The sequence below is a fragment of the Brienomyrus brachyistius genome, unplaced genomic scaffold, assembly GCF_023856365.1.
Source record: "Brienomyrus brachyistius isolate T26 unplaced genomic scaffold, BBRACH_0.4 scaffold65, whole genome shotgun sequence".
Lineage (NCBI taxonomy): Eukaryota > Metazoa > Chordata > Actinopteri > Osteoglossiformes > Mormyridae > Brienomyrus > Brienomyrus brachyistius.
In genome coordinates, this window is record NW_026042340.1 from 1,257,849 (window position 1) to 1,273,350 (window position 15,502).

The 15,502-nt window shown below is 46.1% G+C and overlaps 2 protein-coding genes across 2 annotated transcripts in view; both read left to right on the forward strand.

Annotated features, from left to right (window-relative positions):
* Window positions 1-15,502, forward strand: part of LOC125725332 (protein NLRC5-like) — a 554,938-nt gene that overhangs the window by 302,315 nt on the left and 237,121 nt on the right. Inside the window, exons 16-17 of the mRNA XM_049002177.1 lie at window positions 12,964-13,064; window positions 13,470-13,643. Of these exons, the coding sequence (XP_048858134.1) occupies window positions 12,964-13,064; window positions 13,470-13,643 (275 nt within the window). The remainder of the gene's footprint in view (window positions 1-12,963; window positions 13,065-13,469; window positions 13,644-15,502) is intronic.
* The window catches only part of LOC125725336 (NACHT, LRR and PYD domains-containing protein 12-like), a 248,178-nt gene that overhangs the window by 202,709 nt on the left and 29,967 nt on the right, over window positions 1-15,502 (forward strand). Inside the window, exons 8-10 of the mRNA XM_049002196.1 lie at window positions 11,688-11,861; window positions 15,081-15,254; window positions 15,369-15,415. Of these exons, the coding sequence (XP_048858153.1) occupies window positions 11,688-11,861; window positions 15,081-15,254; window positions 15,369-15,415 (395 nt within the window). The remainder of the gene's footprint in view (window positions 1-11,687; window positions 11,862-15,080; window positions 15,255-15,368; window positions 15,416-15,502) is intronic.

Below are 15,502 nucleotides of genomic sequence, written 5' to 3' on the forward strand. Positions count from 1 at the left end.
CAGATTCAGAGGGGGAGCCCATCCTCCAGGAGGCAGCAGAGGAAGCCCTAACCCTAACCAGACCCAAAGGGGGAGCCCATCCTCCAGCGGGCAGCAGAGGAAGCCCTAACCCTAACCAGACCCAAAGGGGGAGCCCATCCTCCAGGGGGGAGCAGAGGAAGTCAAATGATCAAGATGGTGAAATCTCAATTCACATTGTCTCAATCTCAACATTTGAGTCACAAAGCAGGGGACACGGAGGTGATGACAGGCAAGTGCTGGAGCCACTTTAGATGGCAGGGCGAACAGTAGTACAGCAGCAGTCACAGGCAGAAGGGTGAGCAGGCCGGAAGGACGTCACAGGCAGAAGGGCGACAGGCCGGAAGGACGTCACAGGCAGAAGGGTGAGCATCACAGGCAGAAGGGCGACAGGCCGGAAGGACGTCACAGGCAGAAGGGTGAGCATCACAGGCAGAAGGGGCGAGCAGGCCGGAAGGGCGTCACAGGCAGAAGGGTGAGCATCACAGGCAGAAGGGGCGTGCAGGCCGGAAGGGCGTCACAGGCAGAAGGGCGAGCATCACAGGCAGAAGGGGCGAGCAGGCCGGAAGGGCGTCACAGGCAGAAGGGTGAGCATCACAGGCAGAAGGGGCGAGCAGGCCGGAAGGGCGTCACAGGCAGAAGGGTGAGCATCACAGGCAGAAGGGGCGAGCAGGCCGGAAGGGCGTCACAGGCAGAAGGGGCGAGCAGGCCGGAAGGGCGTCACAGGCAGAAGGGCGAGCAGGCCGGAAGGACGTCACAGGCAGAAGGGTGAGCATCACAGGCAGAAGGGGCGAGCAGGCCGGAAGGGCGTCACAGGCAGAAGGGCAGCAGGCCGGAAGGGCGTCACAGGCAGAAGGGCAGCAGGCCGGAAGGGCGTCACAGGCAGAAGGGCAGCAGGCCGGAAGGGCGTCACAGGCAGAAGGGGCCAGCAGGCCGGAAGGGCGTCACAGGCAGAAGGGCGAGCAGGCCGGAAGGGCGTCACAGGGAGAAGGGTGAGCAGGCCGGAAGGGCGTCACAGGGAGAAGGGCGAGCAGGCCGGAAGGGCGTCACAGGGAGAAGGGCGAGCAGGCCGGAAGGGCGTCACAGGCAGAAGGGCGAGCAGGCCGGAAGGGCGTCACAGGCAGAAGGGCGAGCAGGCCGGAAAGGTGTTACAGGTAGTGGAGATGTCGCAGGCAGCAGGGTAGGCAGGATATCTTGATAATTTGGGGTCTCCAGGCAGCATAGCCCAGGAGGAGGAGGGGAAATAAAATGTGCAATTAGCCAAAGTAGGGGAGACCCAATGCAGTGCAAAGAGTTAGACGAGTGCAGTATGTAAGCTCCAGCAGATATGGCTATGGCAGCATAAGTAGGAGGGAGAGGCAGGTGGGAACGCAGGCATGGGGGGTCCCTGAAATGTCAGCACTCCAATTCCACAAGGGGGTGTGAAGCTAGAGTGACAGCAATTCAGTTCAATTCAATTTTATTTATATAGCGCTTTTATGAACAGTCACTGTCACAAAGCACTTTACATATAACTGGCCCGAACCGCAACCAAGCAAGCCTGAGGCGACAGTGGTAAGGAAAAACTCCCTCTAGCAGGAAGAAACCTTGAGAGGAACCTAGACTTGGAAGGGGACCCCATCCTCCTCTGGGCAACCGGGGAGCATGAAAATGTATTCACATTAACATTAGTTCAAGTCCTACAACAGCACTGACAGTCCAGTTTATCCAAAGCCAATGGCACCGATCCCCACCCAGCTCTACACCTCACACTATAGGTCTGACTGGGAGTGAGGAGTTAGCTAGAGCTAGAACTAGAGTCCCTATACGCTAAACTAAACAGGTGAGTTTTTAGTCTAGACTTGAATATTGAGAGTGAGCCTGAAACCCACACATCTGGTGGGAGACCATTCCACAGCTGATCAGCTCTATAACAGAAAGCTCTGGAGCCTGCCGTAGCTCTTTCTACCCTGATACTAACAGATATCCTGCTCCTTGAGAACGAAGAAAGCGAGGAGGGTTGTATAAGGCCAGCAGGTTACTAAGGGATTCTGGTGCAAGGCCATTCAGTGTTTTTCATGTGTGTGTGTGTGTGTGTGTGTGTGTGTGAGGAATAATTGACGACGGGCCGTTGAATTATTAAAAAATAATGCACACCCGAGGTGGTAATGCGGCCACGACGCGAAGCGGGTGTGCATTATTTTTTAATAATTCAACGGCCCAGAGTCAATTATTCCGCTTATACTACGGTTGCCACACCTCAAGACATTGATCAGATTATATATTTCAAGGGATTCGTCCGGTTTTTCTACTTAAATCGCTACTGTGAGTAGGATTATTTCTTCCGCATCTCATCCAACGACTCTTTTGCTAGTTCCAAAACGTCATTTTAAAGCTGGCAATGGAGGCTTCAGCCGTTGACAGCAGACTAATGCAGTTAATAATGAAGTTATTAGAAAGAGAGCGAGAGAGACAGAGACACAGAGAAAGAGAAACAGAGAGAGAGAGCTTGTATGAATTAGGCTACCTCTGTGTGTCCCTCAACAGTGTTCTGAAGCACCGTCTCTAAACTGTAAGTCTGCTTTAAGATGTAGCGCTGTTATTACCTCGCTAGTGAGAAATGTCATGTGTAGCCTTTAAGTTGCTACACTAGGCTAACCGATAAAATCGTCAGGGCAGTGCTGACAACACGTTTTTGTGTGAGTGTGTAACCGTAGTGTGCATGTGCAAGGACGTGTGATTGCAGTAATGAGACAGAAAAGCTTGTGCATGCATATTTATTCATTTAATTATTTATTCGTTCGTTGCATTTTTCTATTTATTGCAATATTATTACAGTTAACTATGCGAAGTGATATGGAACTGTAATGCGGTCAAGAGAGCTACCTGGAACTACGTTCGCCGTGCGTTTATCTGAAAATAATTGCACACCTCAAAACGTTCGTCAGCCAATCAGATTCAAGCATTCAACGGTCCCGTAGTATAAATATATATAATCATGGGCATGACAATGAACCCCAACAGAATGATTTCTGATAATGTTACAAAGAGGTATCATATATAAAGTGAACAGTAGGGGGCCCAGCACTGATCCCTGTGGGACACCATACTTGACTTTAGTGATCTTTGAAGATTCATTGTTCACATGGACAAACTGATAATGCTCAGTTAAATAGGAGCAAAACCAAGAGAGAGCTGTTTCCTTAATGCCAACGAATAGCCGGTCCAAGAGGATACTATGGTCCACAGTATCGAATGCTGCAGTTAAGTCTAGTAATATCAACACAGATATACAGCCACTGTCAGAAGCCATAAGCAAATCATTCACTACTTTGACTGAAGCTGTTTCTGTGCTGTGGTTTGGTCTAAAGCCAGACTGATATAAATAATTTGCGTTATTTTTCTGTAGGAGAAAAGACAGCTGGCAAGCTTTTCCCAGGATCTTTGAATTGAATGGAAGATTTGAGATTGGTCTATAATTTCCTAAATCACTAGGTTCAAGATTTGGTTTCTTTAGAACAGGTCTAATAACAACATATCCAAGCCTAAGAAACGAGTCTAAGACATTTAACAGGGTGGTGCTAATCAGTGGTCGAATCTCCTTCAGGAATTTTGTAGGAATTGAGTCTAGAAGGCTAGCAGAGGATTTGCAGGAGGAAAATAAACTCAAAAGTTTTGATTGTTTTATAGGAAGGAAAGATTCAAAGGTCACATTATCAGTATGCATAGGACGAGCAGGAGGCTGGCAGCTGTATGTAGCTACACACGTACACTGGATGGTCTGTCTAATCTTAGCTTTTTTACCATTGAAAATTTAATAAAGTCATCACTCCTAGAAGCTTGTGAGAGCTGCGAGTTGAAGAATTCTGTGTTAACCTAGTCACAAATTCAAATAGGAATTTAGGATTATTTTTGTTCTCTTCAATTAGTCTGGAGAGAGACACAGATCTCACAGTCATTAGTGTCTGTACCTAGAGAGGCTCTTTCCAGGCTGATCTGAAAAAGTCTAGTTCAGTTGAGCCATTTGCACTCTAGCTTGCATGAAGCCTGTTTAAGTTCACGTGTATGATCAGAGAACCAGGGGGCAGGTTCCATATCTCTATGCTTTATCTTCTTAAGTGGAGATACAAGATCTAGGTGCTGCAAGGCGATTTCTCCATGTTCGCAGTTACCCATTTAAGTTCATACGAGGCTTCAGGTGTACGGTTGATGGACTATGGAAGTCGGTTGAGAAACGTTGTTGTAGTTAATGAGACAATTTAACGTCTGATACTGTACTTTGGAGATGGGGCTGAAGGGAGGCTATACTGTATATCAAACATTAACAAGTAATGATCTGAAAGCAGAGGATTCTGTGGTATAATAGATATGTGTTCCAGCAGGACACTGTTGGGGAAAGCGCCCGGCGTTTCCACCCCAACTCCACCTTTTATGAGACAACACACTTTATAGTTTTTACTTGCAAGGGTACCCACACTCTCTGCAATGCAAACTACAGCAGAATGTGTTACAAAGGGTGGTTCCCCTTGACTCCTTTATTTATAGTCAGTGGGAGGCGCAAGAGTCATGCAGAATAGGGAGGTGAGAACAAGAAAAGTTTTTTACCTAAGTGTACAGCTGTTGAGCACATACTCAGGGTACGTGCAGCTAAATACTATTATTAATATAATCTAGAGTATGAGGTTAGAAGAAGACAAAATAATGTATATACATATTTACACTCATAGCTAATCATACAGGAATGATAACAAAATGATTAATAACAGTTTCTTCAACCTAACAGACACCATGGCTAAGAATCAATTCCAGGGTGTGGTTACATGCATGAGTAGGCCGACTGCATTCTAACATACATCTTCAGGGTCTAGAATAGCAGCAAATGTTGTTGTTAAAGGATCACTGTCATTCTCCGTGTGAATATTAAAATAGCCAACAATCATGGCTTTGGCAGTAGTGACCACCAGGTTTGCTAAAAAAATCTGCAAACTCCTTAAGAAAATTACTATAGACTAGACAATCTTTAAAAGATAGTTCTTGGAGGTTAGGGACCAGGTAGTGATTGGAGGTTGGGAACCAGGCGGTCTATACACAGTAACTATGGTGATTGGAGGTTAGGGACCAGGCAGTCTATACACAATAACAATGGTGATTGGAGGTGAAGAACTAGAATTGATTTGATTTGATTTGATTTGATGAAACCCTTTATTGCTGTTGCAATATACCATGTCACTAGTCACGAGTACCAGCGAAAAAAACTGGCCATCAACCCGACCATACATATACACAAACATCACAGTAGGGGGTAGACCGGTCGGGAGACGGGAAGAGAGAAGAAAAGAAACAGAATAACATGAGGAGAGAGGAGGAGAATAATAAAAAAACAGCCCCCAGGCTGTACTCCAGTGGGGAGGACATTGTGGGAACCGAAAAAAACACCTCAGCAACATAAGCACATGATGGCACTACACCTTACAACATAAAAATGACACGACTTGCAACGGGTGGGGGAAAAGGGGTGGTGGAGGTAGTCCAGCAGAGACAGACAGCCATCCGGTCCTGCAGCCATACAAGCGCTGGTCAACAGACCCGCCTGTTCACGCTGGGGGTATGAAGCGGCAAAGGTGTTGGATGGGGGGAGGGAGCGGTAAGTACTTGGGATCGGGGGAGAGGAATGCAAGAGAGTCTCACTGCCTTGTTCTTCAGGGGGAGTTGTTAGTTCAGCAGCGGCCTTGGCCGAGGCCAGTGCTGATTGGGGGGAGCCAAAACCTGATAGAATAGGGTTGTTTGGGTTTCCGTACGAGAAGCTGTAATTTCCAGCTCCACTAATGTCCACGCTGGTCTCTGCCATCCAATAAGTTTTGCAAAGCTGTGAGCTTCTCCATATCCAGTTTCACAGTCTGAGTGCTAACAGCTCTGCCCACTCCATCAATCATTCCAGCCAGCCTAGTGGGGCTTTGAGCGGCTGTCACCGTCTTCTTCAATCTTTGATAAACCAGGGCAATGCCTAATCCAATCAGCATAATACCTGTAATCATGGTTCCGAATAGGTAGATGTCTTCAATGTCCTCCACGGAAAGAGCTGCCAGGCACACGACCCTCCACCGCTCCCATCCGTCCATCGTGTAGCCAGCAGCATACGTTCCCGCCGGACAGTCAGGTTCCCCCGAACCTAGGCTTCTCGTCAAGAACATGGTGTCAATTGCGTTGAGAGACCAGCTGATCAAATCCATCGTTTTTCGTAGTTTGGAGAGCAGGGCTGAGAGAGTCTCTCAAGTATAAGACAGTAGACTAGACGAGACGAGAGGAAGTCAGCAAGACTAAGAAGAAAGATCACAATAAATCTGCAAACTCCTTAAGAAAATTACTATAGACTCGACAATCTTTAAAAAATAACGATGGTGATTGGAGGTTAGGGACCAGGTGGTCTATACACAATAATAATGGTGATTGGAGGTTGGGAACCAGGCGGTCTATACACAGTAACTATGGTGATTGGAGGTTAGGGACCAGGCTGTCTATATACAATAACAATGGTGATTGGAGGTGAAGAACTACGAAGAGATGAGTCAGCAAGACTAAGAAGAAGAATTTCAGATGTTCTAAAGCTATAAGCACTTTGCTCAGACATTCCTATGATAGACTGAAATATTGCAGCAGCACCAGCACCTTTGCCATCTGGTCAAGGGTTATGCTGTAATCAGCTGGAGTAGATTCATTTACTGCCATGAATTCATTCGGTCTAAGCCAGGTCTCTGTAAGGCATTAGGACCAAGACTAAAGTCAGTAATTATTTCATTTATCAGTAGCGCCTTAGAAGCCAGTTTTGAAGCCATTCAAAAGTTTTAGCTTTGCATTACACCTATTATCTAATAATGGATTTGGTTTAATTATTATTAAGTTATTATGACATCCATCCATTTTCCAAACCGCTTATCCTACTGGGTCGCGGGGGGTCCGGAGCCTATCCCGGAAGCAATGGGAACGAGGCAGGGAACAACCCAGGATGGGGGGCCAGCCCATCGCAGGGCACACTCACACACCATTCACTCACACATGCACTCCTACGGGCAATTTAGCAAGTCCCATTAGCCTCAGCATGTTTTTGGACTGTGAGGGGAAGCCGGAGTATCTGGAGGAAACCCCACGACAACATGAGGAGAACATGCAAACTCCACACACATGTGACCCAGGCGGAAACTCAAACCTGGGATCCAGAGGTGTGAGGCTACAGTGCTAACCACTGCACCACCATGCCACCCCCATTATCACATACACTACGGTGGAATAGACCTCCACGATTAAAAGTGAGGGGAACATACACAGTCCCAGAAAAATTAACCATAGGTGACGACTCTAAGCGACTAGCAGGCGGTCGGTTATGCTTGTTTGCCTGCCGCCTGGACTTGGCTCTGGCTAGTCAGCGATTTGCCTGGAGACTATGAGCTATGCTTTTGGACAGGAGCACGGCACTAGCCCATGAGGGGTGAATACCATCCCTCTTCAAAAGCCCAGGCCTACCCCCAAACATTTGTCAATTTTCTATATAACCCACATCGTTTATTGGGCACCATTCCGACAGCCAGCGGTGTAGCGACGATAATTTGCTGTATATTTCATTGCTTCGCCTAGCAGGGATGGGGCCAGAGCGCGTTACTGACACACACATCTTCCTCGTGTGACCCGCACAAGGGGCGAGAAACACAGCTCCCACCGTTAACCTAGCGAATCTCCACCAATATAGACGCTATTACCATTGCAGGCTATTTGAATAAAGGAACAATATTGGGGCTGATGAAAAATTTATTTGCGTAAAGCTAAAACACACCTAAGAAAATAATCACACTAGGACAACCAGCACTATAGTTCTCATGGGAACACAAAAGAAGAATATATTATAGACAAGTAAAATTATATTAAATCACACTTCACCCTTATAGACACAGCAACCCACATTCTGCCCCCACAGGAACTAACACTCGAGGTCCTAGGCAAAATACAACAAAACACCATCGACAAACACACAAAGTATTTAATTCCCACTCCTTAACTAGGCCCGCGAAATCAAAGACCAAATTAGAACGAAGAAAAAAAAAAATACATTGAGACAGAGGAAAAACCTTTTCTGGGCCCAGAATGCCGCTGGCGGAGTGTTAACACGCACCAGGCACAGGGATCACATCTACACCGGGCCCAGAATGCCGCTGGCGGAGTGTTAACACGCACCAGGCACAGGGATCACATCTACACCGGGCCCAGAATGCTGCTGGCAGAGTGTTAACACGCACCAGTCACAGGGATCACATCTACAATGGGCCCAGAATCCCTCTGGCGGAGTGTTAACACGCACCAGGCACAGGGATCACATCTACACCGGGCCCAGAATGCCGCTGGCAGAGTGTTAACATGCACCAGGCACAGGGATCACATCTACACCGGGCCCAGAATGCCGCTGGCAGAGTGTTAACACGCACCAGTCACAGGGATCACATCTACAACGGGCACAGAATGCCGCTGGCGAAGTGTTAACACGCACCAGTCACAGGGATCACATCTACAATGGGCCCAGAATCCCTCTGGCGGAGTGTTAACACGCACTAGGCACAGGGATCACATCTACACCGGGCCCAGAATGCCGCTGGCGAAGTGTTAACACGCACCAGTCACAGGGATCACATCTACAATGGGCCCAGAATCCCTCTGGCGGAGTGTTAACACGCACTAGGCACAGGGATCACATCTACACCGGGCCCAGAATGCCGCTGGCGAAGTGTTAACACGCACCAGGCACAGGGATCACATCTACACCGGGCCCAGAATGCCGCTGGCGGGGTGTTAACACGCACCAGGCACAGGGATCACATCTACACCGGGCCCAGAATGCCGCTGGCGGGGTGTTAACACGCACCAGTCACAGGGATCACATCTACAACGGGCACAGAATGCCGCTGGCGAAGTGTTAACACGCACCAGGCACAGGGATCACATCTACACCGGGCCCAGAATGCTGCTGGCGAAGTGTTAACACGCACCAGTCACAGGGATCACATCTACACCGGGCCCAGAATGCCGCTGGCGGAGTGTTAACACACACCAGGCACAGGGATCACATCTACAACGGGCACAGAATGCCGCTGGCGAAGTGTTAACACGCACCAGTCACAGGGATCACATCTACACCGGGCCCAGAATGCCGCTGGCGGGGTGTTAACACGCACCAGTCACAGGGATCACATCTACACCGGGCCCAGAATGCCGCTGGCGGGGTGTTAACACGCACCAGTCACAGGGATCACATCTACACCGGGCCCAGAATGCCGCTGGCGGAGTGTTAACACGCACCAGTCACAGGGATCACATCTACGACGGACCCAGAATGCCACTGGCGGAGTGTTAACACGCACCAGACACAGGGATCACATCTACACCGGGCCCAGAATGCCGCTGGCGGAGTGTTAACACGCACCAGTCACAGGGATCACATCACAGCTGCTCTCACATCCCTGCACTGGCTTCCTCTGGCTTCTAGGATTGATTTTAAAGTTCATTTGCTAATTTGTAAATATTTAGGTGGTTTTGCTCTGTCCTGCCTCAGTAACATGACTGAAAGATATGTCTCAGGTAGATCAGTCAGATCATCCGGCAGTAATTTACTGATTATTCCTAAAACCTGGCCGGGGAGGGAGGGGGCAGCTTTTAGTCACTATGGCCCCAAACTCTGGAACTCTCTCCCAGAGAACCTTATAGCTACTGAATGTCTTAGTGCTTTCAAAACTAGGCTGAAAATGCATCTTTTCACCACGGCATCTATGATAATCAGTTGTTTTATTATTTTATGTATTTATTATTATCAGTCACTGTGGGGGGGGGGGGTCACTCTCCCCAGAAGACATAGGGGCTAGAGGCCCCTGTGAGGGAGGGGCCCCTACAGAGAACATGGGTTGTTAAAGTCCTTTATCATGATATTTTATTATTTTTATTTATTTATTTTATATACATTTTTACTCTATTTTAATTTCTTTTCTGCTTACTGTTATTTATTCTGTGCTTATTTGAATTTCTTTCTTTTTCTTCTTTTTAAATCTTGATTTAATTAGTGACTGGGCCGATACCTGGCAGATGAAATTTAACGTCGATAAATGTAAGGTACTCCATGTAGGGGGCAGAAATATAAATTACAGGTATTTCATGGGTGTCACTGAAATAAAGGTAGCTGATCATGAGAAAGACCTTGGTGTGTATGTTGATGCTTCCATGTCCCATTCTCGCCAGTGTGGGGAAGCAATAAAAAAGGCCAATAGGATGTTGGGGTATATCTCCAGGTGTGTGGAGTTTCAGTCAAGGGAGGTGATGCTAAGATTATACAATTCCTTGGTGAGACCTCACCTAGAATATTGTGTGCAGGTTTGGTCACCATATCTTAAAAAGGACATTGTGGCCTTAGAAAAGATGCAGCGTAGGGCCACAAAAATGATTCCTGGTCTTAGAGGAATGTCATACGAGGAACGGTTACTTGAGCTAAATCTGTTCAGTCTCAAGCAAAGGAGACTGAGGGGGGACATGATCCAGGTATATAAGATTCTAACAGGTTTGGATGCTGTTCAACCAAATAGTTACTTCAGCATTAGTTTAAATACACGAACTCGTGGCCATAGGTGGAAATTAGCGGGAGAACATTTCAAGCTGGATTTAAGGAAGCACTTCTTTGCACAGCGCGTAGTCAGAGAATGGAATAGCCTTCCTGATAACGTAGTGCAAGCTGAATCCTTGGGTTCCTTTAAATCAGAGCTAGATAAGATTTTAACGACTCTGAGCTATTAGTTAAGTTCTCCCCAAGCGAGCTTGATGGGCCGAATGGCCTCCTCTCGTTTGTATAGTTCTTATGTTATGTTCTTATGTTTGTAAAGCCCTGTGGTTTAACAAGCTATATAAATAATGATTGATTGACTGCACACAATATTCTAGGCTTTTAAAAAATTCCCATGCCTCTTCAAAGGTTTTGCTGTTTAACTCCATCTAGTTTGCAGTTTCTAGCTTCAGTCTCATACCATTAACATTATCCTTCCTAACATTGTATACTTTTCTTTTGGACTTTGCTCTTTGGACACTAAGATTAACCTCAAATTTAACCATGTTATGACGTGTCTGATTACGCTGATTACCGATAATATCGTCATATCACTCAGACCTAATTGGTGATTTGACATGATCCCAGGTATAACAATACAGGCAAAAAGGATTTTACTCATGGGATCAGGAATCCAAGTGCCAGTTGCTGCTGCATTAGCTGCTGTGGATGTTCACATCTCCTCCTTTCAGTGATACGTGTCGAGTGTAGGGACACCTGGCAGAGAGATGGCTAAGGACTGCACTGGAAGCACTGGTCTGACTGTTATGGGAGGTTCACGTCCATCTTGCTGTCCATGTGTTCATATATATTCTGTGATTTTTGGCTGTAGCTTGTACTTAATGCTTTTACCTCTAGTTTTGAGCTAAGATGCACTTACAATTAGTGATCATCTGACTGCAGCAAATTGCCAGGATGCACAAGACACTCTGCAGACTGTAATTCATTTTGAAATGTAAGCTGTGCTGCTAATTATATTGAAAACAAATGCAGATTGTAATGTTTGGTATTTAACTAAAGTGTAGGATGTGTATATGTCTGTGTCTTAAAGTGTTTTCTGTTCCAGGCTGAACGGCTGTGATCTCATAGATAAACACTGTGAAATGCTGACTTCAGCTCTAAGATCAAACTCCTCACCCCTGAGAGAGCTGGACCTGAGTGACAATGACCTGCAGGATTCAGGAGTGAAGTTGCTCTCTGCTGGACTGGGGGATTCACACTGTAAACTGGAGATACTGAGGTCAGTATTACTGGGTATTCTGCACTGCATGCTGGAGATACTGAGGTTAGTATTACTGGGTATTCCACACTGTATGCTGGAGATACAGTAAAACCTCAGACTGCGAGTATAATTGGTTCCGGAAACGTGCTCATAATCCAAAGCACTCATATATCAAAGTGAATTTTCTCATTAGAAATAATGGAAACTCAGATGATTCGTTCCACAAGCCTGAGGTTTCACCCAGGGTAATACTATGATGATTCCCAAAATCTCATACGAGTAGTAACTAAGCACACAGGTTTAGTCAACTGAAGGGGCCAGAGACATGACTTGATACAATTATTTTATTACATTTAAAAGGAGAATAGTAATCCTACACTAAAGGCAATATAGATGCATCAAGCCGAGGCACCAATGTTGCCAACTAAGCAAGTTAAGGGGCATGAACTGATGGATGGACGAGGGACTCAGCACAGGCGGGACCTCTGTGAACATTCTGGTGATCACACACACACACAGACACACACACAGACACAAACACAGACACACACACACACACGTCACTCAGTGAGCTAATGCCGGTAATCTGCACTGCACACGCACACAACTGAAATTCACCACCACCAGCAGGGAGGATTCCGCTCTTGCAGCTCTAGGCTACTAACCCTGAAACACAAGCAGGGAGATGAGACACGGGGTTAAAACAGCCGTACACTTCCCTGGGCTTTAACGTCCATTACTGATACACCCAGAACAGCTTGTGCACCATTCCTACCCCGCCGCCCACTTTATATTAGAGACTAAACCCCGCCCCAGACTGAGGGGAGCCAATAAAATGCAAGCTGACCCAAACTTCCCACTTTGCTACACACAGTATAAAGAGGAGATAGTGAGCAATTAGCTAAGGGAAAGGGAGGAGGGGGTTGCCTTCTCTTAGACACTAAACTGTAATTCTTGAAATATTTATTAGAGCAGTCACATTTATGTAATACTTGTAATGGTGAGATGATATTATTTATTGGGGAGTATCTCTCTCTCTCTCTGCAGGCTGTCAGGCTGTAGAGTCACAGAAGAAGGCTGTTCTTCCCTGGCTTCTGCTCTGAGTTCAAACCCCTCACACCTGAGAGAGCTGGACCTGAGCTACAATCACCCAGGAGACTCAGGAGTGAAGCTGCTCTCTGCTGTACTGGAGGATCCCAGCTGTAAACTGGAGAAGCTGAAGTAAGTACAGAATATGCATTTTACACAAAAGTAACTGGACACCAAGAAAACCCACAATGCATTTCAGCAGTTACATAATAAACAAACACAAACAGCTTCTTTTTTCTTATCCTACTTCCTTATATCCCACAATCTTATCAGCCCTCGATCCATATTAGACATAATTAAGCAGTGAAGCAGGAAACATCCATTCAACTATATAAACCATGGAATACATTTGTGTAGCTCAGCAAATTTAACAGTACTGTTACAGTATTATAAAAATATAATGGACAGCAATCAGAATTGGGATGATTGTTAACATGACTTTTAGTAAATTGTTTTCTAAAAATGCCCCCTATTCTCCTCATTAGAATACAGTGCAGCAGTGAAAAAGTGGAATTAAAAGTGTTTCATTTTCCTAAGGGTGAACCGGTGTGAACTCACAGAGAAATGCTGTGAGGTACTGATTTCAGCTTTAAGATCAAACTCCTCACCCCTGAGAGAGCTGGACCTGAGTGACAATGACCTGCAGGATTCAGGAGTGAAGCTGCTCTCTGCTGGACTGGGGGATTCACACTGTAACCTGGAGATACTTAGGTCAGTATTACTGGGTATTCCACACTGTAAACTGGAGATACTGAGGTCAGTATTTGACTGCTGCCTGACCTCAGATCTGGACTCACATGCCAGGAAACCATCAATTTATTTTTACTTTCGGTGTAATTTAAGTTTCAAAACACAATTCCAGTTGTTTGAGGCAGTGGGCAGTTTTATTGTAGTGTGGTATGAGTTTAAGGACATACTGTACAGACAGTGATGAGTGACTGGACTGAAGCCTCAGTGAGACAGACTTTATTAAAAATAAAAATGACAGCAGGAAGATGAAAGTTTGGGGCGGCTGGTGGCAGTCAGCGGCGTCCTCATTGCGAGTCGGGGTCTCTGGGTGTGAGAGACGGGAGACGTGAGGGAGACACTGCTGTCTGTTCCCAGGTGAGGTGTGAGGAGAGAAAGCAGAATAAAAGGAGCGGAAGGCAGGGTAACGCGGAGCAGCCGGTGTCTGGGGGTCACAGGTGAGGTGGGAGGAGAGAAAACGGAACAAAAGGAGCGGAAGGCAGGGTAACGCGGAGCAGCCGGTGTCTGGGGGTCACAGGTGAGGTGGGAGGAGAGAAAACGGAACAAAAGGAGCGGAAGGCAGGGTAACGTGCAGCGATATCAGATTTTCACTTCATGATTATTGTGGCCAAATTCACAGCAATCATGTTATTGTGATATCGTGAAACTTTGAACATAATAGTTATAATGATGCAGAAACCAGTCAGATTCATCTTTAAATTTGTTCATTGTGTCTCCTCTCTTTTTTTAGCAAATGAGTTACATTCAAAATATGAGTGTATAGAGGTGCAGAGTCTGTAACCATGACTGTATAAAAGCACATGAAAAGAACAATTACACCCCCTAGTGGATGGTGGAGGGATAACCAGGGCTAAAGCCCCCTTCTGCTTACTGTTGATTGGCTCGTCCTGCAGATTGGGGTGTCTAAGACCCCGTCTTTTTCACAAAATCTTGTAGTGACACCATTAATATTTATTTTAAAGACATCAGGTTCATTTTAAATGTTATTTACTTTTTCTGTTTTTTATCTGATCCCACTGATTTGGAGTGAAATTAATCTGGGTACAACAAACGCAAAATATACCAAACTTCATGTTTCTGTTCAGAGTGAACCAAAGCTATGAGGTGAGGTAAGGAGCATTCGCTGATCACAGTGCGTTGCTGCTCCCAATAAAGGGAGCCAGTAAAATGCAAGGGGAGCCAATAAAATGCAAGCTGACCCAAACTTCCCACTTTGCTACACACACTATAAAGAGGAGATAGTGAGCAATTAGCTAAGGGAAAGGGAGGAGGGGTCTACCTTCTCTTAGACACTAAACTGTAATTCTTTAAATATTTATTAGAGCAGTCACATTTATGTAATACTTGTAATGGTGAGATGATATTATTTATTGGGGAGTATCTGTCTCTCTCTCTCTGCAGGCTGTCAGGCTGTAGAGTCACAGAAGAAGGCTGTTCTTCCCTGGCTTCAGCTCTGAGGTCAAACCCCTCACACCTGAGAGAACTGGATCTGAGCTACAATCACCCAGGAGACTCAGGAGTGAAGCTGCTCTCTGCTGTACTGGAGGATCCCAGCTGTAAACTGGAGAAGCTGAAGTGAGTACAGAGTGTGTGTCTGACACGCTACAGATACTTATGCATGTATGTGAAGAAGAGGCACCAATAAATAAATGGATACAGCAGAACTATGTCATTCTGCTTCTCCTGTAGTGTGGATCACGGTGGAGAGTGCAGGACCAGACCAGGCTTACAGAAATGTAAGTGCGTTTGCATGTTTTTATTAATAATACCATCAATATTATGTTATGGTTGTATTCACACAGGTTTTGTGATTAGTATGGCTT